Source organism: Oncorhynchus kisutch, linkage group LG14 (assembly GCF_002021735.2).
Source record: "Oncorhynchus kisutch isolate 150728-3 linkage group LG14, Okis_V2, whole genome shotgun sequence".
In the NCBI taxonomy this organism is placed as follows: Eukaryota; Metazoa; Chordata; class Actinopteri; order Salmoniformes; family Salmonidae; genus Oncorhynchus; species Oncorhynchus kisutch.
In genome coordinates, this window is record NC_034187.2 from 39186633 (window position 1) to 39214587 (window position 27955).

General features: G+C 41.0%; 3 protein-coding genes across 20 annotated transcripts in view; 2 read left to right on the forward strand and 1 right to left on the reverse strand.

Annotated features, from left to right (window-relative positions):
- Positions 1 to 4287: 4287 nt before the first annotated feature.
- On the reverse strand, positions 4288 to 9586 carry colec11 (collectin sub-family member 11). Of its 8 annotated transcripts, XM_031788364.1 has the most exons (9): positions 9450 to 9586; positions 8224 to 8355; positions 7231 to 7397; positions 6946 to 7076; positions 6714 to 6785; positions 5587 to 5658; positions 5438 to 5491; positions 5261 to 5356; positions 4288 to 5057 (listed from the first exon to the last, which is right to left on the reverse strand). In XM_031788364.1, exons 3-9 carry the CDS (start codon positions 7236 to 7238, stop codon positions 4648 to 4650), a joined length of 843 nt encoding a protein of 280 aa, XP_031644224.1. In that variant the 5' UTR covers positions 7239 to 7397; positions 8224 to 8355; positions 9450 to 9586; the 3' UTR covers positions 4288 to 4647. The 8 variants fall into 8 exon arrangements, with proteins under 8 accessions (XP_031644224.1, XP_020355371.1, XP_031644225.1 ...); XM_020499782.2 differs by lacking the exon at positions 7231 to 7397 and having other exon boundaries at positions 9450 to 9583; XM_031788365.1 differs by lacking the exon at positions 7231 to 7397 and having other exon boundaries at positions 4288 to 5039; positions 9450 to 9579.
- A 1429-nt stretch (positions 9587 to 11015) lies between these two features.
- Positions 11016 to 17635, forward strand: LOC109903145 (sentrin-specific protease 6). 5 transcript variants are annotated; one of them, XM_031788368.1, is made up of 19 exons: positions 11016 to 11100; positions 11657 to 11773; positions 11890 to 12042; positions 12116 to 12186; positions 12292 to 12470; positions 12700 to 12873; positions 13004 to 13037; positions 13373 to 13534; positions 13699 to 13886; positions 14062 to 14504; positions 14597 to 14713; positions 14858 to 14980; positions 15075 to 15167; positions 15357 to 15709; positions 15822 to 15889; positions 16062 to 16129; positions 16379 to 16447; positions 16543 to 16693; positions 16913 to 17635. In XM_031788368.1, exons 2-19 carry the CDS (start codon positions 11682 to 11684, stop codon positions 17048 to 17050), a joined length of 2676 nt encoding a protein of 891 aa, XP_031644228.1. In that variant the 5' UTR covers positions 11016 to 11100; positions 11657 to 11681; the 3' UTR covers positions 17051 to 17635. The 5 variants fall into 5 exon arrangements, with proteins under 5 accessions (XP_031644228.1, XP_031644229.1, XP_031644230.1 ...); XM_031788369.1 differs by having other exon boundaries at positions 11093 to 11488; XM_031788370.1 differs by having other exon boundaries at positions 11097 to 11494.
- A 1784-nt stretch (positions 17636 to 19419) lies between these two features.
- Positions 19420 to 27955, forward strand: part of myo6b (myosin VIb) — a 93324-nt gene continuing 84788 nt past the window's right edge. For 4 of the 7 annotated variants that reach the window (XR_004202786.1, XM_020500881.2, XM_020500882.2 and 1 more), the window contains exon 1: positions 19440 to 19600. The gene's annotated coding sequence lies outside the window, so the exon portion shown is untranslated. Of the gene's footprint in view, positions 19601 to 27955 lie in introns of all 7 variants that reach the window. The other 3 variants (XR_004202787.1, XR_004202788.1, XM_020500883.2) reach the window with 3 other exon arrangements.

A 27955-nucleotide genomic window follows, 5' to 3' on the forward strand; every position in this document is an offset into this window, starting at 1 on the left:
TTGCACATCTATCACTCCAGTGTTAATTTGCTGAATTGTAATTACTTTGCTACTACGGCCTATGTATTGCTTTACCTCCTCACGCCATTTGCACACACTGTATATAGACTTTTTTTCTATTGTGTTATTGACTGTACGTTTGTTTATTCCATGTGTAACTCAGTGTTGCTGTTTGTGTAGCACTGCTTTGCTTTATCTTGGCCAGGTCGCAGTTGTAAATGAGAACTGGCCTACCTGGTTAAATAAAGGTGAAATACATGTTTTTATAAATAAAATAAAAATCTCTGAAGACAGTACAGCAGCTGCCAAAGGTTCCAAATTTCAGAAGAGAAATTTAGTATGAGTTCATAAAGCCTATTAGCAAAACGTTATCTCCATGTTTGATTCTGAACATACCTGAAAACATTACTTTCTAACCAAAACATAATCTTGTTTTTTCCAACATGGATTAGGCCTAGGTAAATCGTAATACAAATTTTAATCACTTCAATAACTCACTACTTTGATGAGTTTGCATGGTAAGGCAATATAACAAAAAGTTCAATATTCAGTATAGCAAAAAAACAAATATGGTGAATACAATGACTGTGTAACGCTTGAATAGTGATGGGTGTGGAGTCAGGCGCAGAGAGCAGAAGATACGAGGGAAAAACGCTTTAATGTCCCAAAAGAACAGGAACAACTGGGTGAAGCCAAAACACAGGCGCAAACACAACCCAAGGACCACTGGTAATAACCCGGACAGCGAAAACCCAAACAATAAACAGCAACAAGCCCGCACAAACACAAGCTGTAACGGATCTCGTCCTCCTTTTCTGAGGAGGAGTAGCGAGAAGGATCGGAGGACCAATGCGCAGCGTGGTAAGCGTCCATAATGTTTAATCAAAACACAACAGAACAATAAACGTGAATAAAAGAAACAGTCCCGTGTGGCAACAAGCACTGACACGGAAGACATACACCCACAACTCAAAAGTGAAACCAGGCTACCTAAGTATGATTCTCAATCAGGGACAACAATTGACAGCTGCCTCTGATTGAGAACCATACTAGGCCGAACACAGAAATCCCAAATTATAGAAAAACGAACATAGACAACACACCCAACTCACACCCTGACCATACTAACACAGACCTAAATAAAATAACTAAGGTCAGAACGTGACACAAGTAGGCTAATCGAATTTAAATAACACCAACCCCAAATCCCCAACAAGGAACAGGTGAAAACAATTAGACAAAACCAAACGAAAGGGAAAAAGGATCGGTGGCAGCTAGTAGACCGGTGACGACCGCCGAGCGCCACCCGAACAGGAAGGGGAGCCACCTTCGGTGATATTCGTGACAGACTGGAAAGAATATATTTCTTAAAAATGATGCAGTAAATTTAAGCCATGTAAAAAATGCTAAATATATTACTTCAGATTATTTACACCAATTATTTTAACTTTAACCAAGGAGAAGTGGCTGATAAACTAAAGTAATACATTTGTTAAGGGTCATTTTGACCCAAAAGGTGCTTTTTCATGACTTCGCCAATCAACTTGTTCTTAATAAATCTAAATAATTGTTTAGTGTTTCTGAATGAATATGGACTTTGACTTTTGACCCCAGACAACAACAAAAACGTATTCCCCCTATAGAAATGTGATAAGAGAGGACCTTTATTTGAATCTAGGTTTCTCTGAATACATAAGTAATCCAGACCCTCAGAGGCTAGAGGGTTATCTGTTGGAGTGATTGTGATCTGATAGAAAGATTACCTGCAGAGATGGAGCACCTTATGCACTCGCCCATGGTAATAACTAGTTATAACTAGGTATGAATGTGTACAAAATCTAAATGACCTTAGACATATGCTTAGTTGCAGTCAAAACAGTCTGTCAGTGGTATGAATACTTGACAGAACTGTAATACAGAAACCAGCTACTCTCTGTACACACTGTGCTGTATTGGTGTGTAATCTAAAACATATTTCTTGGTGTGTAATCTAAAATGTTAGAAAATAGCATAATTCCTATAATACCCTCTAATATGCTATATGTGCAATTTGTTATGGTATTTTGGTTAAACATTTTGGTTTAAAGTGAGTGAGGATTTGGGTATGCATCCTGCCATAGGCCCTACAACTCCCATTGTTTTACCTTTAGTGATGCTAATACTGGCTGTGGGGGTAAGTAAAATAAAGACTGAGCCATATTTTTGGTCATTGTTTCTCAGGATCAATGGATGAATAACTTTTTGCCACCAAAAATGTAGTATATTTAAATGTTGATGTACTGCCCCTTTAATGTAGTTTTTACTACATAAATATGACAAAATGAATGTTTACTTCAAAATTCTAAAAACTGAATGATACTACAAAAAATGATGGTAATTGAGATTTTTAGTACTGATTTGGATTGTACACCTACTTTGGCAAAAGACTGCACATTATAAGGGAAAAATATATATTTTAGTTTACAAAATATGCATATTAACTGTAGATTTTATAGAATAACAGCCTGTTTTGGTAATTTTCTTTATTTCAGATAACATTATTTACATGTCTAAGGATGTTTTGAAAATAATGTCTAAGTTGATATTTTGCAATGATTGTTGCTTTTTCCAATAGTCCATGTAAAGTGGCTTGCGAAAATGTTGGCATTTTTTCTATTTTGTTGCCTTACAACATGGCATTAAAATTGATTTCTTCTGGGTTTGTATCATTTGATTTTGCATCACTTTGAAGATGCAAAATATATATGTTTTTTGTGAAACAAACAAGAAAAAACACACAAACATGACTGTCCATAACTATTCACCCCCCTAAAGTCAATACTTTGTAGAGCTACATTTTGCAGCAATTACAGTTGCAAGTCCCTTGGGGTATGTCTCTTTCAACTTGGCACATCTAGCCACTGGGATTTTTGCCCATTCTTCAAGGCAAAACTCCTCCAGCTCCTTCAAGTTGCATAGGTTCTGCTGGTGTACAGCAATCTTTAAGTCATACCACAGATTCTCAATTGGATTGAGGCCTGGGCTTTGACTAGGCCATTCCAAGACATTTAAATGTTTTCCCTTAAACCACTCAAGTGTTGCTTTAGCAGTATTATTAGGGTCATTGTCCTGCTTGAAAGTGAATCGCCATCCCAGTCTCAAATCTCTGAAAGACAAACAGGTTCCCCTCAAGTATTTACCTGTATTTAGCGCCATCCATCGTTCCTTCAATTCTGACCAGTTTCCCAGTCCCTGCCAATGATAAACATCTCCACAGCATGATGCTGCCACCACCATGCATCACTTTGGGGATGTTGTTCTCGGGGTGATGCGAGGTGTTGGGTTTACACCAGACATAGTGTTTTCTTTGATGGCCAAAAAGCTCAATTTTAGTCTCATCTGACCAGAGTACCTTCTTCCATGTTTGGGGAGTCTCCCACATGCCTTTTGGCAAACACCAATTTGTTTGCTTATTTTTTTCTTTAAGCAATTGCTTTTTTCTGGCCATCCTTCCATAAAGCCCAGCTCTGTGGAGTGTGCGACTTAAAGTGGTCCTATGGACAGATACTCCAATCTCCTCTGTGGAGCTTTGCAGCTCATTCAGGGTTATCTTTGGTCTCTTTGTTGCCTCTCTGATTAATGCCCTCCTTGCCTGATCCATGACTTTTGGTGGGTGGCCCTCTCTTGGCAGGTCTGTTGTGGTGCCATATTCTTTCCATTTTTTAACAATGGATATAATGGTGCTCTGTGGAATGTTCAAAGTTCTGATGTGTTATAACCCAACCCTGATCTGTACTTCTCCACAACTTTGTCCCTGACCTGTTTGGAGAGCTCCTTGGTCTTCATTGTGCCGCTTGTTTTGTGGTGCCCCTTGCTTAGTGGTGTTGCAGACTCTGGGGCCTTTCGGAACAGGTGTACATATATACTGAGATCATGTGACACTTAGATTGCACACAGGTGGACTTTAACTAATTATGTGACTTCTGAAGGTAATTGATTGCACCATATCTTTAGGGGCTTCATAACAAAGGAGGTAAATACATATGCACACGCCACTTTTTCATTTTTCATATTGTTTTTTGAAACAAGTAATTTTTTTCATTTCACCTCACCAATTTGGACTATTTTGTCCAGTACATGAAATCCAAATAAAAATACATTTATGTTACAGGTTGTAATGCAACAAAAAATTTAAACCGCCAAGGAGATGAATACTTTTGCCTAGGCACTATATGTAACTATGTTAGTGGTTTGAGGGTTAAAAATCAGTTCACTTCAAGATAGAATATATAACTCACATAAACATGATGAGAAAGACAAAAAAAAGTTTCATCTTCAAAAAGCAGATTCCAAGTAGATTAAGAGATCAGGGTAGAAATTGCTGTATCCATTAAATGCAATGGTTTATAAAAACGGCATCCATTCAAGTCAAACATTCAAGTCAAAAAGGAAGACAACTGGAACAACTGAGAAGAAACACCATATCTTTACACAACTGTTGTTGCCTGTCAGTACTCAATCTTTTATACTGTACAATGATATTTAGCACTGCTGGGTGATTACATTTAAATGCAGCGGTGTCAAAATAATTCTACATACTGAACAACATCTGTAGAACTCTATAAAAGGCTTCTCTATAATTCACTACCACTTTCAAACAAATGCTCCTCAGACACTGTCCTTGTCAAACTCACAGACAAAGTACATGGTGGAGTGGCAGGCCACATCGGTCCAGTCCCCCACCGCCACCATTTCAGCACAGTCCTCGTCATCGTAGGCATTGTTGGGTTCCCCTTCCCTCCACTTGCTGAAGGTGCTCATTGGAGAGTTATCCACGTAGGTGAAATGGCCCTCGCGGTCTATGTCGTTGATACCAATGTACACCCGGCTCAGGCCCGCCTCTGTGATGTACCCAGCGATGGCCGCATTGGCCCCCTCGTCCTTGGGCATGGCCAGGTGTCCACCCCTCCCCTGACAATAGACTTCTGCATCGGTGTAGCGTTTCTCCTCCTTGACCAGCAGATAGACCTTGCTGTCGGTCTCTTTGATGCCGGCGACAGCTGCAGGGGAGGGCAGTGCTGAAAAATGAGCACTTGTATTTCTATAATCACACCGACATATAAACCCAGCATTTACTTTGTGAATGGAAGAAAACCAAGCAAAATGGTCTAAGATACGAGCATTTAAACTAATACTGAAAGGAAACTGATAGCTCTATGTCTTTACATTATTCATTGGAAATTCCTAATTTAACATTCAACCAGACATCCTGAAAGCGTACCATTTTTTATGAACTTCAGCTCATTGGATAACTGTGTCACTAGGATGTCCATCTCACCAATAATTTTCCTCAGGGGTGTGCATTCACATGGAACACCTGGTGAGACAAAACAAAACATGGCTTGGGCTTATTGTTAACTAGACCTAGAATGTTTCTCCAAACAAATAAATGTTGTACCTGGATCACCATTCGGGCCCCTTGATCCAGCATCACCCATATCTCCCTTTACACCTGAGAGTAGAAACATTGTTAAAGTACATGGAAATATAGCAATGCATCCCTAAACAGAAGTGTAAATGCAATTTGTTCTGTTTTTTTTTTCCTACCTTTGACTCCACTGGGGCCAATCTTCCCATAATGTCCCATTATACCCTTCTGCCCTTTAACTCCCAGATGTCCTGTAGAGAAACATGTTTTACAGTTAGTAGAAGTGTGTTGTTACTGATTTCAGAATCAAAGGAATATGTGGGTTAAATAACAAAGCCTCTGCATCTCATGTAAATGAGTGTTCTCAGTCAACTTACCTGGTTAAATAAATAAATAAAAAATCTGTCTTTTAGATAGACATTGTCTGAGAGCCATCTCCATTTTGAAGTAGTGAATTTTATTATTCTACTACTTCTATGACAAAAACTGAAAGGGCGCATACTGCAGTTTACTGCCAATTGCAGTTATGGAATGTTTATTCACGGGTAAACCCATTGGCTGCTCCCACCTGGTGACCTGGATGGAATTATGTGATCCTTCCTTAACCCATAGGAAGTCCCACCCAGTTGACTACTTCAAAATGGTGAAAGTCCTCAATGGCGCTGCCCATGCTAAAATCGGCTTTTGGACACTAGGGTACTCCATCTAGCTCTATGACCAGTCCTCATTAACAGCTGCTGTAAACAATTGTCAGTGATTCTGGGTAAGGTTTCTCACACAACCTCTGACCTAAAGTAAACATTCTGTTTCTCTGGACTGCCTAGCAGTGATGTAACCAGCGCACAACATCCTCTAGGAGAAATGATTGTCAGTACATGCTGTGATCTTTACTCTAGTTCCTGCAATAACGGTCCAATTAAATAAATACCCCATAGAATCATGTTGTTAAAGGAAATATGATTTTAAACCATTCTGGAAAAATATCTGTATGGTTCTAGTCTATTGTAAAATAAACAAGTCCACAAATGTAGTGAGACACCCTAGTGATAGGCCAAATGGTTATCCAAAGACCTTTTCCGAAGGGAAATCAGTAGGCGTGTCCAAAAAGCTTTTCATGACAACCAAATTCTCTAGCAGATAACTACTCCCAACATCCTACAATGCTGAAAAACATACCACGCCCAAGTTTCCCAAGTCCAGCCTCCATAGAGTCAAAACTTTGTGATATTGTGAGGGATATCATCATCAAAGCATAGCACCTGTACAGAGAGAATGCTGAACGTTGTTTTTAAAGATCGAGGCTTACCTATCTCCCCTGGTGGACCCATTCTTCCTGGTCTCCCAGGTGCTCCTTTCACTCCCTTTTCTCCTTCCTCTCCTGTCAAAAGGAGAGAAAGCTTCATAAATCAAAACACAAACTGCACAACTCTGAAATGTTATTACTGTTGATAAATAGTGCACACTGCAATCCTATGAGTCCTATATGATTTCTGAGCGTGTTTTAGACTCTAATTTTTGATGAAAGCGTGAGTGTATGCCTTTGAGTCCTGGGACGAGAATTTGGACAGAGCAGGGTTCGTCTGACATGTGCTGTCCATGAGCTGACTCCATCAGGGTCAGCCCCAGTAGAGTGATAAGTACACAAGGCATCAGCTTCTCTCCTCTCATCCTGCAACATGGATGGGTTGATGGACTGGAAGAAATTATGAGATATACACTGACAAACACACACACAGATACAAGTAACTGCCAAAAAAAAAAAAAAACACCAACATGAAGTATCTTAATAGGGCCTATGGGCCACCAGAACAACTTCAATGCACCTTAGCATAGATTCTGCGTAGTGTCTGGAAATCTATTGGAGGGATGCGACACCATTCTTCAATGAGAAATTCCATAATTTGGTGTTTTGTTGATGGTGGTGGAAAACGCTGTCTCGTGCGTTGCTCCAGAATCTCCAATAATGTTAAATTAGGTTGATATCTGGTGACTGAGACGGCCATGGTTTACAACATTTTCATGATCATTACACCATTCAGTGACTACCCATGCCCTGTGGATGGGGGCATTTCCACTGCACACAGATGTCAATTCAATGTCTATTCCACATTGGTTCAATGTAATTTAATTGAAATGACATGGGAACATTGATTCAACCAGTGTGTGCCCAGTGGGTTGTCATCCTATGGGGGCATAGACATGGTAATAATGGCCTGCCCAGCATTTTTATACATGACCCTAAGCATGATGGGATGTTATTTGCTCAATTAAATTCAGGAACCACACCTGTGTGGAAGCACCTGCTTTAAAAATACTTTGTATCCCCCCATTTAATGTTTCCATTATTTTGGCAGTTACATGTACATCTGAAGAGCAGAGTTAAGACTGTTTTGCAGTAAATTGAGAAAAGACAACATCATGGTACAATTAATCGTGGTACAATTAAGTCTGATATGAGTAATGATTACCCAGGTCTATGTGATAGTGTGCTTTTACACAGTCCATCACAACAACTGATTGGAGACCTCAAACCAACCCTTTCACATCACTCAATATAACAACAAATTGGTGAAACTTGCAGTAGCCTAGGCCAGAATGTATCTGACCTAAGAGCAAAATTCCTTATCTGGCTTTAAGGTAAATTCCCTTGAAAAGTGCCTTGGCACATGCCAGATGAAACAATAGAGTGCTGTGACAAATCACATACAGCCAAACAACATCCAAAGATAAACCAACCAAGGTTGCTTCATCATGACATACACAGGATACTGTTATATGGGTCTCAGGTCACATCAATATTTCTAAATGTAACCTACCTTTTGTGGAGTTTTCCAGACCCACAAAGCAGCTTCAGCTTGGGATTCTTTTCTCCAAATGATCCACATGAGTTAACATGGGGTTGCACACTGGTGGTTTTTCCAGGGATTTCATGTTTCCTGCTCAGGACCCTAGAATGTGTGTAATAGGTCGTTTCACAGATAAAGCCAAAGGCTGCTGGGGCTTCAAAGATAATTGGATGGGAAAGCATGGGGGTCATTGACAACATCCACTTCTGATAACACACAAACTAAATTAAAGGAGATTAAAAACTATAAGGTCCATTCTGATTTTCACACGAATACTGAAATATATGTTCTGTGAATAGGTTATGATGTAGCTAGTACAAAACAACAACCTAATAGAGTTGCAATGTCAGTTCTCAGTTTACACAAAAACATTTAAGTACAAAATCTATAAGGTGCTTTTCTGTTAGCCTGAGTACCAGTCGCTTTAGCTAACGTTCTACTCGTCATTGCCAAACTGGTCTTTCAGCAATCTTCAAATATGAACATTCTATCATTAATGAGCTCGAGGTTATCCTGATTCCATAACCAATCACAATGTATACGCAAATTAGACTGATAGGAAGACGTTTACTTAATTGAATAATTTTATTGGGTTGACCATATTCCTACTATATTGCTACTTCTGGGACACGCATTGGCCTAGGCTACTTGTTCCAGGGCTATAAGAGGAATACAGAGGATGGAAGCGAGAGAGGCCAGGGAAATAAAATCAACAAATACCCTACCATCTAACCCCACACTCATTAAAAACCCACCACCCTACTCCACTATTTAAACCTATCTAGTCCTACCTCAGGCCTGAAAGGACAGGACACAACCACTCAACAAACCCTGTAACTCTTCTGACGTCAAATCTCGCACACCCAAATACTTATCTGCAGCTGCCACCACAACCTCTATTTTCTGTGATTTACGTTCTATCCTTGCAGTACAGTTTATAACCATTGCTATGAATGCTAAAAAGCCAATCTTACTGAAGCATATATTACTCGTTGGCCTATCCCTCTGTATTGATACAGATCGACACTACTCACACGAATCCTCCTTGACCCATCTTCCTCAACTTCCGCTGCCTCAGCGTACGGCACAATATGCTCGACTCTAAGTAACCTCAACCTGCCTCTCTTGCACCAGACATTTCTGATTCCCACCCAGCCCCATGGGCACCCATACAATTAACACACACCGCTTCTTACCCCAATGCTACACACTCCTTTGTCTCGTGCCCGTCTGCACACTTCTCACACCTAGGAACCTCCCTTCTATAGACTGCTGCCACATGCCCATAAACTTGACACCTGTAACGTCTTAAATTTATTTGGCATATAAACTTGTACGGGATAAATGGAATATCCTAACATCAATCACTTTGTCAGGCAGAGACTCAATATCAAAAGATATGCAAGCCAGAGACATTTTTTTTGTCTGACGCAAGTTTTGTGCCAATGAATTGAAGTTGAAAATGCGTTAATTTAATTAAATGTGAAAAAAAGTCTATTTAATGAATCCCAACAGATCGCAAAGCAGGGAATCCCCATTCCCCACTGAGTTAATTTTTGGAAGTGTCAAATTCACGTTCTCATCCATAAATGCATATCAAGTACAAGCGTGCTGCCCAGCAGCTCACATCAGCAGGATGGATGGGCGTCTAACGTGGATCGCTAGAAAAATGATTATGATCACATTTCCTCAATTTAAATATTAGGCCTATGGGGACACCTATACATTTGGAAGCCAAGCACGAGTGATCACTGTAGCCTTAATATCGTCTAGGCATGATGTTAAAATATCATTACGCCTAGAATAAAAAAAACACCAGGCTTCTGCCATAGATTTAATTTAATGGAAAAGGTAAAGAATTACAGGGGGTAGTTTAGAAAAATGAATCCCGTGCAAATCTTTCTCAGGAATAAGGCACATGCTTGGATAATAATTACATAACCAACATCTCTAGTACAGTGGTGGAAAAACTACCCAATTGTCATACTTGAGTAAACGTAAAGATACTTTAATATAAAATGACTCAAGTAAAAGTCACCCAGTAAAATAGTACTTGAGTAAAAGTGTTAAAGTATTAGGTTTTTAACAACACGTAAGTATCGAAAGTAAATGTAATTGCTCAAATATACTTAAGTATCAAAAGTAAAAATAAAAGAGGCAGCAGGGATGACCAGGGATGTTCTCGATAAGTGCATGAATTGGGCCATTTTCCTTCATGCCAAGCAATCAAAATGTAATGAGCACTTTTGTGCTTCGGGGAAAATGTATGGAGTAAAAAGCACATTATTTTCTTGAGGAATGTAGTGAAGTAAAAGTAAAAGTAGTCAAAAATATAAATAGTAAAGTAACCTACTTAAGTACTAAAAATACTTGAATGTACTGTTTAAGTAGTTTTTGGGTGTATCTGTACTTTACGATTTATATTTTTGACATTCCTAAAGAAAATAATAGAATTATTACTCCATAAACCTTCCCTGACACCCAAAAGTCCTCGTTACATTTTGAACGCTTAGCAGGACAGGAAATGGTACCAAGATAACATCCCTGGTCCTCCCTACTGCCTCTGATCTGGCGGACTCACTAAACACAAAATGCTTCGTTTGTAAATAACCTCTGAGTGTTGTAGTGTCCCTGGCTATCTGTAAATAAATACACACAAAAAAAGACAATTGTGCCGTTTAATATAATGATTTTTACATTATTTATACTTTTACTTTTGATACTTAACTATATTTGGGCGCTCATTGTTACAATGTGATGAACAGGCATCTGGGGCGCTGATTGGCTCAGCCTCCAATCAATGTTGAACGTTCACATTTTGATGACTCCACGGATAGGTGGCTATAGGTGGGCGTGCGAATAATTTCGGTCATCTTCAGAATTGCAGACATGTTCTGGGAAAAACAACGCTAATATTTTGCTAGATTAATGAAAAGTTACATTAACCAACCATAATAGCTGTGTATGCAATCCGTTCAAATCAAGCTAGCGAGCGAACTGATTAGCTGGCTAAATTAGCTACGACATTTACGTTAGCTAACTATCACGGTTTGTTTATCCAGTTCAGAAGAATGTTTTGCGTTTCAATTCACATAACATTCGTCTACTCTCCACCAGTTTAGTTAAAATTGCAAAGAGAGTGGTTGTTATTTTTTTTTTGTGAAATAACTAACGTTAACAGTACCGAATGAAAGAAGAAAGCTAGCTAAAGATAACCCTTGCAAGTTGGACCTCGGTGACAGTGAAAAATATTGATATTTTTCCAATGAATAAATGTTTATCTTACTTTGGTAGCAACCCAGCAATGCAGGTCTCATGCTTAGTGTTGTGGGTAGGCTAAATAATGGATGGGTGACTGATGGATTTGCATTTCCTCAATTTGATGCGTTTTATTTTCCAACAGTTTTACCTGCACTGCTGACTGACAAATGAAAAAACGTTGTGCAAATCAACCTTTGAAAAGATCTCTCAAAGGAAATGCCATTGGACTCCATATGTTGGGAATTGGCAAGATGCCTAGGTATGTGTTTATATGAAGTTTAGTTTGCTTAGCTACAAACTCATTCATGTTTAACAATTATCTTTTGCTTTTGAAAATCCACATATTTTAAAACTCACTTTTTTTTGTCACCACAGCTCTCAAACTGAAGCAGTGCATTTCAGCACAGTCCTCAACAGCAGTGACTACTTCTTTCTGAGCCAGGTACCCTCTCCAGGAGTGGTTGTCCAAGGCAGCATCTTCCAACATGCGTTTACCCCTGCTTTCGTGCTTCAGAATAATGCCCAAAGGTGAGGTATCCCTTATTTAAAAGGTCATGAAGGATTTTAAACATTTGTCACTCATGTCTGGAATGCATTATAGGATTGACGGCACAGTATGTCTTCAAGCAGAAGAATCGACCAAGAAAAATCCTTCTCTCCTACAACCTGCAGGTAAATTGTTATTCACTTGACTGCCATTTCATAAGAAGCCTACTGTACAGAGTAAATCCAATCCTTGACATAATGCTTATTGTTTTTATGTAATTCTGTTGTCAGGTGATGACAAGGAAGAAACCTCCGTCTGTTCTGGTACGCCAACATCAGGGACTAGTCACTCCTCACCAACGCCCTCTGGTGGCAGTTTGGAGACAGTCGCTGATGATGATGACTTCACAAGCAATTACTTTACCAACTCCAAAACCAGACGACCAAGGAAGAAGCGAATGAAAGACCCGGTATCAGAAACACTCAATGCTGTGTAGCCGTAGTCTCAGTCATCAAAGGTCAATTGGATTCTTGATAAGAATCTTGACTTGTAAAATGACTTAGTCAAGGGACATGTCACATTTGAGTGACCTATCTGTACACACCAAATACAACCCTAATGTATGTGATTTTGTTTATACCTATTAACACCATCTGTTATGTCACATTTTTTACAATTTTTAATGCTTCCCTTCAAAGTTTGGAAAGTTGGTCCCAGACAAACCCACCACAAAACGGCAAAGAGTCAAACAGAATCATCCCATATCACCTCCTCCTAAAAAGACATCTGCTGACATTTCTGAGGGGATTGATGTGTTCTGCAGATGTGTGAGAGTGGGGACAATGCGCAGGACACCTTCCAAGCATGTCACCGTAAGCTTATTATCATTTCAGTATAATATTGAAAACAGTACAGTATTTCAAAATTAACTCTTTACCAATTGAGAACACAACACTGATATTCCAGTATTTCTCTGACTCAGGTTATTTGACTTTGTTTCAGTTTACAGCAGAGTACATCCAGATCGATGAACAAGGTAAGAAAGAAAGCCCTTCAGTCTGAATTTGTGCCTTATTGGGATAAACCACAGGAGGTTAGTGGCACCGTAATTGGGGAGGACAGGCTCGCTGGTATTGGCTGTAGCGGAATAGGTGGAATGCTATCAAATACATCAAACACATGGTTTCCATGTGTTTGATGCCATTCCATTTACTCCATTCCAGCAATTATTATGAGCCGACCTCCCCTCAGCAGCCCCCACTGGGATGAACATATGAGCAGCAAAGAGCTGAAGTGTTAAAAGTGAGTCATAAAACTGACGGTATGTAAAGGCCTTAATAAATTTTTCCATCCCTAATCTGTTAATGTTAGTGCGGCTGTGGTCGTATAGTCTGGCCAGCTGTGCGTGGTGCCATGCCCGAAACTTGCCTGCCCTTTTCCTCAAGACCACCTCAGGGGAGTCCCAGCGCCTCCGCCTTCTCCTCAAGATGTCCCGAGTCAACGGGGGTGCCTGGTATGACAGCAAGGGCCAACGTGAGTATTACAGAACACTTCTCAAAGAACTGACCAAGGGAACTCTTAATACTGTAGATTTTCGTCTGTAGACTCCCCTGTTTCCCCAATGTAAATTCAGTTTGCTGACTTCATCAAACTTAATCCCTCGGTCTATATATCTGAAGTTTGTCATCTTTCGGCAGATCTCGGCGAGAACTACATAATCTTAGTGTTTGAGAATATGCTGTCTGACCTGGAGAAAGTTGAACTGGAGAAAATCTTAAGAGAAATTGGCACAGCAAATAAAGCTCCTGAGGATTTCACATTACAGTTGCCATTTGTGGAGGCCAACAGAATACTGATGCATTCCTCCCATACAACCCCAGAGAAGGTAAGCATGCTGAACATGTAATGTTACTGATGGGGCATGGTGGAAAGTTTAATAAATGAAAATCCATTTACTTATGCACTCTGAGTTGTAGGCATTTAATGGAGCATCATCCACAATTACATAACCTGATGAAGCATCTATGGATTTTATGTGTCCTCTGTTTTCCTCTCTGCAGCAAGTTTCAGAGCCCTTTGCATGCCCACCTAAATCTCCTCCTCGCCCAGCTTCATCATTTCTGCACAAGGTATCCCAGGCCATTTCAGGTCCATCTAAACCTCCGACCTCTGATGCGTTTCATCATCAGTTTTTGGATTCCATTTGTGGCTCCAGTAAACAGACACCATCTTCCAAGCCTCTTGCCCCAAGATGGATTGCACCTGCCCCACAACTGATCTCTCTTGCCCCACCACAAATCTATTTTGCCCTACCACGGATCTCTCCTCCCCCAGCATGCCCGTCTCCTCCCCCAGCATGCCCGTCTCCTCCCCCAGCATGCCTGTCTCCTCCCCCAGCATGCCTGTCTCCTCCCCCAGCATGCCTGTCTCCTCCCCCAATACAAGTCTTGGATGATGATGAAATAATGGAGATTGAATCCACCTTCAAAGGGCCAGTCAAAAGGTGAATGACAATTCCCTTTGTGCTCATGTTATAGTGAAAAATTGACTACTTCTGCTAACCCCATTGTGATGTTTGGGTTGTCGTCTTGCTAGGATAATACTGTACCCCCCTCATCCAGCCAGAGGGGGGATCTCTGTCACCAATGAAGACCTGCACTGTCTCAACGAGGGAGAGTTCTTGAATGATGTCATCATTGACTTTTACCTGAAGTGAGTGAAGTCTGTAAGATCTGCTTTTACATTGCTCACAGTGGGTATTGTAGTGGGTTAATATAGGTGTATGTTCAGTATCCGCATTCCTATGGAATTAAGTTGCTTCATTTTGCTTTACGTTATACTTCATTGCTTGTCAAGGTACTTGGTCTCTGCAATGCTGAAAGAGGAGGATGCCAACAGGAGTCACATGTTCAGCTCCTTCTTTTACAAGCGCCTCACTCAGACAGAGCCGAGAAAGACCCCATGCTCTGAGGACCTACCGTAAGTACTGTAGTATGCCGATTGTACTTAACCAGTGCCCAATAGTTTCCAGCTCTGTGGGACAATTAAACTGAACCTCAACCGTTCATTCCAGTGTGAAGAAAAGGAGACACAACCGAGTGAGAACATGGACCAGGAATGTTGACCTCTTCCAGAAGGACTTCATCTTTGTCCCCATAAATGAATCGTGAGTCCATCCTCTCGTGCATACTATTACAGTATATACTCGGTCATAAATTGTCATGATATTGCTTTGAATCTTATTTAAGGTATGCTTTCCTCCAAAATGTCAAAGTTCCCATATATGGTTTAGTTTACCTGAGTCACCTTCTCAACTCTTCTTTCCATCTATGTCAAAACACCCTCTTCTCCCCAGGGCACACTGGTTCCTGGCGGTCATCTGCTTCCCTGGCCTAGAGGACCTCCAGCAGGAGCCCCTGTATCCAGACTCCCCATTCCCAGCCTGGCTGGAGGAAGCAGAGAGCAGCTTGGACAAGTGCTTCCTGATGGACTACACCTCCCCCAACCCCATGTCCCTGTTCTTCAGCCCCCCGGGCAGCAGCACCAGGGGTCAGCCAGGCCCAGAAGCCCCAGACTGCGACCTCACCATAGGGGTGAGGCTGTGTGTGTGCTCAAACGGTGGGGGCGGAGAGGAGCTGGAGTCGGTCATGAAGGAGCTCAGTGTGAGCCCCACCACCACAGGTCTGATAAAGAGTCAGCTCCTCTCAGGTGAGTGAGAAGAGAATACAGTCTAGTTGATCGTTAACTGCATTATAAATGGAATTGCATTTAGTCATGACCGCTCAACTGCTGAATTGGGAGCATGTGAACTATGTTTTAGATGATTGCAACGGATATGAAATAGAAAAGGATATCTTTGCCTTTTCTCCTGTTCAGGATTCAAATCAGGTAATGGATCTGTATATATATTTTGTGTGACACCATATTCTATGTTTTTGACATTAGTTTTTTTGACAGTATACTACTATCAAAAGGGGTGATTAGAGAAAGTGTCTTTCAGGCCATTCTATCAAGTATGTTACGTCAGAATTTGACACTAAAAATCTTTCTCGATATCAAGGACCAGTGCAATGAGAGTGAACAGCAGGACATTGTCGATGTCTCCTCCCAACCCACTACCTGTAAACAGTAAGTTCCATGGGCTGGGGTTTTAACCTGCTCCTTTACCTTACAGCTGCCTTGTAGACTATTGTAGTTCTCACACTAGTTGAACATTTATTATTCCTGCAAGAAAATGTTATTCACTCATGTCACTAGATGGCACCAGAATCATTCTTTGTATGTACCATAAACTGATAAGATGTCCTCATGGTGAGCAATACCTTGAATTATCAGACTGTCTGATCATATCAAATCTTTTGCTTTTTCCTCAAACAGACCTTGTATCCTTATCATGGATTCCCTAGGAGGCCATGTGAGATCGGGGGTCGTGAAGATCCTGCAAGAGTAAGATTTTATCTACTATTTATCCACCTATCAGGTTAGCAACACCTTTGCGACTGTAGTATGGACTGATTTTGGAAATGTGTGTGTGAATGCAGATACTTGGAGGTGGAGTGGGAGGTGAGGAAAGGCAGTCTGAGGAGTTTCTCTAAAGATTCGATGAGGGGCTCAAACCCCCAGGTCCCTCAGCAGGACAACTACAGCGACTGTGGTGTTTACCTGCTTCAATATGTGGAGAGCTTTTTCCAGGTGAGCACATAAATTGTTGAGTTCAGTACATAAAAATCAATTGGTTACTATAGGATGAATCGGGTCTTTTTTTTTTCTTTTTTCTTTGACCGTGATATGATCAGGAAATAAATACTGGTTAGATAACTCCTGGCCCCACGAATGAGACTTGTACCATGCTAATATTTCAGAGATTTCTAAAGAAGTCTTTATTTTTTAAATTTATTTTTGGGGATTTAGAATCCCCCAAAAGATTTTGAGCCGCCCATGGACCTGAAGGAATGGTTTCCACTGATGCTGGTGAAGCGCAAGCGAGCAGATATCAGGAAACTCGTCCTCAAAATTCAACATCAACAAGAGGACACACATGACTCATAACCTCCATTTTAAATGGATATAGTATTCAATACGATGAAATTCACCATTTGATTTGGTGGGGTTATTTAGTCTCCCTTGGTCCAATGGACCTGGCTCGGTGACTGTACATTTAGTTCCTTTACCTTACTCTGTATCACATTGTTACTGTGTATGTATATATACATACCTCACCTTTTTAATTTTAAGGCATAGTCTTTTTTCATGGCTTCACTTGTGACTAAGTATCTGTGTTTTGCTATGTTTATTGGTTGATAGGATGGTGATATGATTCTTCCCTTAGTTGTCGCATCACAGATTAAAATAGCATAAATTGAGAATTTCTGTGAAAATGTAGCTTTGTTCTATAAAGGGTTCCGGTTTATTCTTAATGTCCTGTTATGCTTGAAAATGTAATGTCAGATACATGAGATTGTTGTAATACGTTGTTTTGTACATTTTTGAATGTCTCTAAGTTCTCATAGCACTTGCATTATTTGTGAGGGGCACTTTGTTGGATTGCCCATCTGTTAAGCGAGGAGCCTAGCATTGTTCAATTTCATTTGAAGTAGAAGAAAGTGAAAAATAAAGTAAATGTTTAAGTACCAATTCTTGTTTGGTGGTCCTTTTTATAAAGCAGTCCCGGGTAGTTGCCTATGCAAAAACGAGACTGAAAGAAATTATTAACAGCCCTATCGACCAACCCACTTTAGGAGAGATGTTGATTTAACTGCAGTTTCATAATGTGCTCTGCCTTGTTCCTTGTTTACGCCCATCTCCGGATGTGGGATTCCCCTTGCATGGTGGTCTGTTGGCTCAACAGAGGTGACGGGAGCTCAGCCTCCGATGTACTGCTCTATTCATCTGATTTAAATTGTCCTCTATTCCATTGGCTCAGCCTCAGCTCTCCAGTTGTCATAGTTCCTTCATGAAAGACAAAGCTTTCCTATCCTTCTATCCTCAGTCTCAAATTGGCTCATTTGACTCATCCACTCTTCCTCGGGTTGTCAATGAGATGTTCTCACTGATCCCAATCAATTATATGGTTGGATAAAGGTGAATTCCTCCAATGGTTCACCCTTGTGGTCAGTTGCCCAGAAAACTACTGTTTGACTGGCATTGTGTGCAGTTGTGGTCTTTGACATGTGAACTGGACATGGAGGACAGGATTATAACATGAACAAAGAAAGTAAAAATGTAATATCAAGTTTACATGTGTTCTCCCTGTGGGAAATGTGATACAATGGGTATCATATGTCCTAATTAGATCTAAAACCCATTATAGGCTTCAATGAGGAATATGATGTCTTAAAGTGTTAGGGTAGTGAGGTCTGCACAACGCATCACCGGGGGCAAACTACCTGCCCTCCAGGACACCCACACCACCCGATGTCACAGGAAGGCCATAAAGATCATCAAGGACAACAACCACCCGAGCCACTGCCTGTTCACCCTGCTATCATCCAGAAGGCGATGTCAGAACAGGTGCATCAAAGCTGGGACCGAGAGACAGAAAAACAGCTTCTATCTCAAGGCCATCAGACTGGTAAACAGCCACCACTAACATTGAGTGGCTGCTGCCAACACACTGACTCAACTCCAGCCACTTTAATGATGGGAATTTATGTAAAATATATCACTAGCCACTGTAAACAATGCTACTTAATATGTTTACATACCCTACATTATTCATCTCATGTATATACTGTACTCTATCATCTACTGCATCTTTATGTAATACATGTATCACTAGCCACTTTAAACTATGCCACTTTGTTTACATACTCATCTCATATGTGTATATACTGTACTCGATACCATCTACTGCATCTTGCCTATGCTGCTCTGTACCATCACTCATTCATATCTTTATGTACATATTCTTTATCCCTTTACACTTGTGTATAAGGTAGTAGTTTTGGAATTGTTAGTTTACTCGTTTGTTATCACTGCATTGTCGGAACTAGAAGCACAAGCATTTCGCTACACGCGCATTAACATCTACTAACCATGTGTATGTGACATACATTTGATTTGATTACCAGCCTCAAATATTTATGAGCCTGAAGTAGCATTTTACACACCTTTTATTGAAACCATTGTGATGTATGTTAATTTGCTGTACTTTTCCCCATGATCATCTGGGGGAAAGGGGGAAACAATATTATAATTTAAAAGCAATCCTATAGCTATAAAACATTAAACAAGGACAAATGCATTACTTGTATCTGTCAAGTGAGAATCAATATCCTTCGACAATATAGTACATACGAATGCAGATTATCAAGTTACGCTGCAACTAATACAACTTCTCGACCTTTATGCTACAGGTATCATTATGATTAAGTTTACTGTTCCTTGGAAAGAAGCTCATTCCCAGTGACGTCATCTCTGCCTCCCAGGTGGACTTCAGTCCGCTCAGCTGTGGGTAGGCTGCTGCTGAATTACCGGTCGACAGAGTACCAAAATAAGAGTTCGGATATTGTCAATTATATTTTGTATGCGGGAATTTTAACTGGTTTTTCGTTGAGCCACATCAAGAATACCGACATATCGTTTAAGGAACACATTGATGTAAGTTCCTCTTTAGTATTCTTGCAAACCATTGATCGAGGTAGCTAGATATAACCTATAGGCTACATGGCTAGCTAACTGGGAGTGGTTAGCTAGCTATGTGATGATGGTGGAGCGAGCGCAGTTTGCAAATACCAACGAGATAGACTATTCGTCAAAATACTGATATAGCTAGGTAGCTAAAATGATCCGCATTCATTTTAATTTTGCGTTGTATTATGTCTCTAAAATGTCTAAGTGGAATTGTCTCACAATGCTGTAGCTACAGAAGCTGCCTAAGCATGTCATTTGCAAATGTTATTATACGGTTCTAGTTAGCTCATAACGGTATTACTATCTATCTCGAGCCTGCCTGCTTTTGTTCGGGAAATGTAGCCGTTGTCTTGATTGATACTCCATATTCAGCTAGGTAAATATGTCGACATGTGACTTAAGCTGTCAGGTTAGAATGTAAGTATATGCATGTGACATTTTTATTAGACAATATCTAGTTAATAGTTTTATCCAATGATTGTTTGACAAAGCTGTGAAGTATCTCTTACTGTAACTGTTTATTGAAGTGATGTGCATGCCATGATTCTTCAATTGCCATGAAATCAGCATCACAAAAATATTATTGGCGTAATTCTGGCTTGTTATCAACAGCGGAGTTTAACCATCAAATTAGCTATGTTCTGAAGGTACATCCAATGCACTAAACCAGGAATCATCAACTAGATTCAGCCGCAGGGTTATTTTGTTCCTGAACGGATCCTCATGGTGCCGGAACATAATTACAAATAATTTGTAGATTACAAATTGTTCGTAAGAAACCCAAACAGATATAATATTTGACTAATCATTTCAAACCCGTGTCTGCTAGTTGGGTCACCATGCATTAGGCTTATTGATAATGTGCTTAATCAATGCTGTCTGTTCTGGATAATAATAATAGATTTTGCTAGAATACCCGCTAAGAAAAAAATACCAAGTTACTCTCTGAAAAGCCCCGAATGGCCTCCTTTCGGTTGGAGGCTAATGTTGCATTGATCACTGACTCACCAGCACCACTGCACTCTTCCCTACATCCTGTGAGGCTACAGCAGATATCCCAAGGTATTTTCCATATCCTCTCTTCCATAGAGGGAACAGGAAGCTTGAGGCAGGCAGGAGGTTCGGTGTGTATGTGTGTTCCAGGAAACCCTCCTTAACCTATGAACCTTGGTCTCCCCATTACTGCACTGGTGTCTGCATCACCCCACATACTTTTTTATTTTTTATTTATGGGCTGACTGGGAACCACACCGTACGTACTTCAACAGGCCTGATAAATATCTCACTTCCATTCAGTCTTAGGAGCCAAAAGAGGATTTACATGTAGACTCAAAGCTACCCATGATGGGACCTGTATTAGGTGGATGGTTTATTAATGTGATGTAGTCAACTATCAATATGTAATATGCAATGTTATAATGCTGAGGCATAGCATTTCTGATGTTGAACATTGTGCCCATTTTGTGTTTAAAAAAAATCATACATTATGCTCCCTCTGCTGCTTTGGTATTGACAAAATTCTTGCAGACTTCAATCTTTAAACATCAGAAAGGATGTTAGTTATGTGATGTCTTTGTAGTTATTGGTTATATTTCCAGTTGAGGCCATCAAACATGGAAGCAGTGGACTGTGGAAAATTATTGTGCTAAGGACAGATTAAGATGTGTGGGAATTTATTGGAGCTTGTTTGCTGGTGTTTTATGCCCCCCCCCCAAAAAAATAATAAAAAATAATAATAAATGCTCCGATAACCGCCTAATTAAACCACCCTGGGAACCCTGTCTTACATATGCCATTTTGCAGCTGCTTTAATCCAAAGCAATTTAGTCATGTGTGCATACATTTTTTATGTATGGGTGGTCCCGGGAATCGAGCCCACCATCTTGTCATTGCAAGAACCATGCTCTACCAAATCTGAGACAGGAGAGGGGATGAGATTGCACCGTTTCGATAGAATAAGCCGATGCCAATACTACGGGCAGATTATCAGCACAAAATGTCATCGCTAAGAGAGCAGACATACATCTCAAGCAAAAAACATCAGCAACGCACTCACCAGCTTTTGTTTGTGACATGGACATGCTCCAACCTATTCCATTGAGTAAAGACAAACACCATGTAAGCACAGACAATAATTGAATGTCCTATTGACACCTATATTCATTATGATGCCATTGTTTTTGTTCTGATTTTCACTTTATCAAGCACATTTGGTGCTTATGATGTTTAGGCTACTGATTGATGTGTCCATAATTTCACCACGAGTCTTGCTGACCATGTGTCTTGGTTGGGGTATTTTTATTTTGACATAAAAAATAAGCTGTTACCCCATTCCAACAGACTTGTTTTCTGTTTCATAATTATAACAAAGGCAGTCCACAAAAAAAATGAATGGAACACTTTTTATTTGTATTTTTTTTACATATAGCCTACAGTAACAAACTAATGAAAATGCACCACATTCTGTTATTTTACAGCCTTATTCAAAAAAAGAAAAAGGATACCTTATTTAACTTATTTATTCAGACACTTTGCTATGAGACATGAAATTGAGCTGAAGTTCATCCTGCTGTTTCCGTTGATCATCCTTGAGATGTTTCCACAACATGATTGTGGTAAATTCGATTGGACATGATTTGGAAAGGCACACATCTGTCTATATAAGGTCCCACAGTTGGTGAAGCATGGTGGTGGCAGCATCATGCTGTGGGGATGTTTTTTAGCGGCAGGGACTGGGAGACTAGTCAGGATCGAGGGAAAGATGAACGGAGCAAAGTACAAAGAGATCCTTGATGAAAACCTGCTCCAGAGCACTCAGGACCACAGACTGGGGAGAAGGTTCACCTTCCAACCGGACAACGACCAGCCAAGACCACGCACACAGCCAAGACAACGCAGGAGTGGCTTCGGGACAAGTTTCAATGTCCTTGAGTGGCCCATCCAGAGCCCGGACTTGAACCCGATCAAATATCTCTGGAAAGACCTGAAAATAGCTGTGCAGCCTGACAGAGCTTGAAAGCATTTGCAGAGAAGAATGGGAGAAACTCCCCAGATACAGGCGTGCCTAGCTTGTAGCGTCATACCCAAGAACACTCGAGGCTGTAATTGCTGCCGAAGGTGCTTCAACAAATTACTGAGTAAAGGGTCTGAATACTTACGTAAATGTGATATTTCATTTTTTTTACAATTATAAATTAGCAAAAATGTGTAACTTGTTTTTGCTTTGTCATTATGGGCTATTTTGTGTAGATTGATGGGAAAACAATTTTATTCCATTTAAGAAAAAGGCTGTAACATAACAAATTGTGCAAAAAATAAAGCGGTCTGAATAGTTTCCGAATGTACTGTATGACATGTAGAAATTACACTGTTAGTGTGTTGTAGTCAGAATGACTGCTCATTAGTGTTAAATTACAATTTTTTTGTGAACAAATGTTTCATTTTGGCATTATAATAAGATTGGTAGCTAGCAGACGTACCTTGACACAATAATACCAAAGACAAATATCAGCGTGGAAAGTAGCTAGTTAGCTGTAAAATCACCTAAACAAACTGCACTATCAATTTAGGAGTCTACAATCTAAGCATGTTCAACCTGCTGATTGATGTGCCTCACAGAGTAGTGTCTGACATTTGCAACGGCAGATATACTTTTGAGGAGATGGGGAAGTGTTGCCCATGCTATGTCCATGGGCCATGCGGTGCATTCTGGGCAATTCTGGGACAAGGAGCTCTACTTCAAAGAGTGAATGGGAGTCTATTGGGCGCTTGCGCAAAACCCAACATTAGCAAGAATTTTGTCAACAAGAAGTACAACGTTACAAATCTTTTCAGAGATGTGAGAAACTTGCTGTCTGTAATATTGTATAGCTTTGGAATCATGACATTACGAGGAAAATAGGCACATTGAGACAGGACAGCTGTAGCCAGCTTAGCAACCGTGTGACGCAGCATGACACCGTGAACGCGATTGGTCGACAGTCTGCTGGGTGGGGCATTATATGTTCCTTCATTCATTGGATTCCAATCCGCTTTCTCAAATATCTGGCAACAGCACCATGCAATGCATTCTGGACTATATTATTCATTTTTATTTAACCGTTATTTAACCAGGTAAGTTGACTGAGAACACATTCTCATTTACAGCAACGACCTGGGGAATAGTTATGGGGAGAGGAGATGAATGAGCCAATTGTATGGTGTGGATGATTAGGTGGCTATGATGGCCAGATTGGGAATTTAGCCTGGACACCGGGGGGTTAACACCTCTACTCTTACGATAAGTGCCATGGGATCTTTAGTGACCACAGAGAGTCAGGACACCCATTTAACGTCCCATCCAAAAGACGGCACCCTAAACAGGGCAACGTCCCCAATCACTGCCCTGGGGCATTGGGATATTTTTTAAAGATAATGGGCATAATGCCAACCCAGAGTTGGCGCAAGAGGGCCTCCAGCGCCACTTCCAGCAGCATCTGGTCTCCCATCCAAGGACTGGCCCTGCTTAGCTTCAGAAGCAAGCCAGCAGTGGGATGCAGGGTGGTATGCTGCTGGCCTAAAGAGGCAGACAAATAGGAAAAATGTGATAGAACCTCATTGCACATTTCTTGAGGTAGGAATATCGCAAAAATATGATCAATGGCTCATTCGAGATAGGACATCCTCCCAAGTTATGATATATGCCATGTATGATGGACATTTTTACGATTTAAAAGTCGTATTACTATTAACTTGGAGCGTAATGAGAGCGACTTTATCACAGTGCTGCGTCATACCAGCCAAATTTCTTCCTGTTTGAACGCCAATAACTCGCATAAACATGAAATGACCTAGGGAATCAATAGAACATCACTCAGAGATGCACAAAAACAATGTAACATTCAAAATGGGTCAACCTTTTCTTTAACAAGAACTCCATTGTGAAGATGGGATCAGTGAAATATAAAGCAGGGCAATATAACAATACCTGAAGTGAGCAGGGGGCACTTCACATTTGGTTCTCCTTGTGGTACAGTGGACTTTTTAAGTATACTGTATGTATGTATGTATGTATGTTTTGCATATTATAAAATATTTAAGGGATATCTATGTTCAGCATACAAACCTTGTCTGCTACGTAGTTCCAAGATCCCAGTTATGGCTGATTTTATCTCATGGCTTGCTAACCCAACCTTACCTAGACACCGACCCAGCCTTCCCAAGCGCACTTTCTATAACAGATGTAGAGCAGTGGCCACACCTGTTGTCTTGTCTATTACCCTGTCTTTATTGGTGGGACTTTGAGCATGAAGGCAGTTTTGAAGTGTAGCCTTTGTTTCCCTTTTTAGGATAATGTTCTCCCCATTGATGGTTCTCATCAATGATAGTGTGTGTTGCAATAAAATGGGGTGTATCTAGTTTGCTGGAAATAAATCAAATCAAAGTTTATTTGTCACGTGTGTCGAATACAACAGGTGTAGACCTTAAAGTGAATTGCTTACTTACCGGCTCCAACCAACAGAGAGTAGCAGTAGCTTAAAAGAGGGGTTGGTGGGTGGCGGGACACAATACAGATAGCCCGGATAGCTAATATGCGGGAGCACTGGTTGGTCGGCCCAATCGAGGTAGTACAGTGCCTTGCGAAAGTATTCGGCCCCCTTGAACTCTGCGACCTTTTGCCACATTTCAGGATTCAAACATAAAGATATAAAACTGTATTTTTTTGTGAAGAATCAACAACAAGTGGGACACAATCATGAAGTGGAACAACATTTATTGGATATTTCAAACTTCTTTAACAAATCAAAAACTGAAAAATTGGGCGTGCAAAATTATTCAGCCCCCTTAAGTTAATACTTTGTAGCGCCACCTTTTGCTGCGATTACAGCTGTAAGTCGCTTGGGGTATGTCTCTGTCAGTTTTGCACATCGAGAGACTGAAATCTTTTCCCATTCCTCCTTGCAAAACAGCTCGAGCTCAGTGAGGTTGGATGGAGAGCATTTGTGAACAGCAGTTTTCAGTTCTTTCCACAGATTCTCGATTGGATTCAGGTCTGGACTTAGACTTGGCCATTCTAAGACCTGGATATGTTTATTTTTGAACCATTCCATTGTAGATTTTGCTTTATGTTTTGGATCATTGTCTTGTTGGAAGACAAATCTCCGTCCCAGTCTCAGGTCTTTTGCAGACACCATCAGGGTTTCTTCCAGAATGGTCCTGTATTTGGCTCCATCCATCTTCCCATCAATTTTAACCATCTTCCCTGTCCCTGCTGAAGAAAAGCAGGCCCAAACCATGATGCTGCCACCACCATGTTTGACAGTGGGGATGGTGTGTTCAGGATGATGAGCTGTGTTGCTTTTATGCCAAACATAACGTGTTGCATTGCTGCCAAAAAGTTCAATTTTGGTTTCATCTGACCAGAGCACCTTCTTCCACATGTTTGGTGTGTCTCCCAGGTGGCTTGTGGCAAACTTTAAATGACACTTTTTATGGATATCTTTAAGAAATGGCTTTCTTCTTGCCACTCTTCCATAAAGGCCAGATTTGTGCAATATACGACTGATTGTTGTCCTATGGACAGAGTCTCCCACCTCAGCTGTAGATCTCTGCAGTTCATCCAGAGTGATCATGGGCCTCTTGGCTGCATCTCTGATCAGTCTTCTCCTTGTATGAGCTGAAAGTTTAGAGGGACGGCCAGGTCTTGGTAGATTTGCAGTGGTCTGATACTCCTTCCATTTCAATATTATCGCTTGCACAGTGCTCCTTGGGATGTTTAAAGCTTGGGAAATCTTTTTGTATCCAAATCCGGCTTTAAACTTCTTCACAACAGTATCTCAGACCTGCCTGGTGTGTTCCTTGTTCTTCATGATGCTCTCTGTGCTTTTAACGGACCTCCTGAGACTATCACAGTGCAGGTGCATTTATACGGAGACTTGATTACACACAGGTGGATTGTATTTATCATCATTAGTCATTTAGGTCAACATTGGATCATTCAGAGATCCTCACTGAACTTCTGGAGAGAGTTTGCTGCACTGAAAGTAAAGGGGCTGAATAATTTTGCACGCCCAATTTCAGTTTTTGATTTGTTAAAAAAAGTTTGAAATATCCAATAAATGTCGTTCCGCTTCATGATTGTGTCCCACTTGTTGTTGATTTTTCACAAAAAAATACAGTTTTATATCTTTATGTTTGAAGCCTGAAATGTGGCAAAAGGTCGCAAAGTTCAAGGGGGCCAAATACTTTTGCAAGGCACTGTATGTACATGAACGTATAGTTAAAGTGACTATGCATATATGATAAACAGAGAGTAGCAGCAGCGTAAAAAGAGAGGTTGGTTGGGGGGGGCACACAATGCAAATAGTCTGGGGAGCCTGTTCATGAGTCATATGGCTTGGGGGTAAAACTGTTGAGAAGCCTTTTTGTCCTAGACTTGGCACTCCGGTACCACTTGCCATGCAGTAGTAGAGAGAACAGTCTATGACTGGGGTCTTTGACAATTTTTAGGGCCTTCCTCTGACACTGCCTGTTGTAGAGATCCTGGATGGCAGGCAGCTTAGCCCCAGTGATGTACTGGGCCATACGCACTACCCTCTGTAGTGCCTTGCGGTCAGAGGCTGAACAATTGCCCTACCAGGCAGTGATGCTCTTGATGTTGCAGCTGTAGAACATTTTGAGGATCTCAGGAGCCATGCCAAATCTTTTTAGTTTCCTGATGGGGAAAAGGCTTTGTCGTGCCCTCGTCACAACTGTCTTGGTGTGTTTGGACCATTCTAGTTTGTTGTAGATGTGGACACCAAGGAACTTGAAGCTCTCAACCTGCTCCACTACAACCCCGTCGATGAGATTGGGGGCGTGCTCGGTCCTACTTTTCCTGTAGTCCACAATCATCTCCTTAGTCTTGGTTACATTGAGGGATAGGTTGTTATTCTGGCACCACCCGGCCAGGTCTCTGACCTCCTCCCTATAGTCCGTCTCGTCGTTGTCGTGATCAGGCCTACCACTGTTGTGTCGTCGTCAAACTTGATGGTGTTGGAGTCGTGCCTGGCCATGCAGTCGTGGGTGAACAGGGAGTACAGGAGGGGACTGAGCACGCACCCCTGGGGAGCTCCAGTGTTGAGGATCAGTGTGGCAGATGTGTAGCTACCTACCCTCACCACCTGGGGGCGGCCCGTCAGGAAGTTCAGGATCCAGTTGCAGAGGGAGGTGTTTAGTCCCAGGATCCTTAGCTTAGTTATGAGCTTTGAGGGTACTATGGTGTTGAACGCTGAGCTGTAGTCAATGAATAGCGTTCACACATACAGTGCCTTGCGAAAGTATTCGGCCCCCTTGAACTTTGCG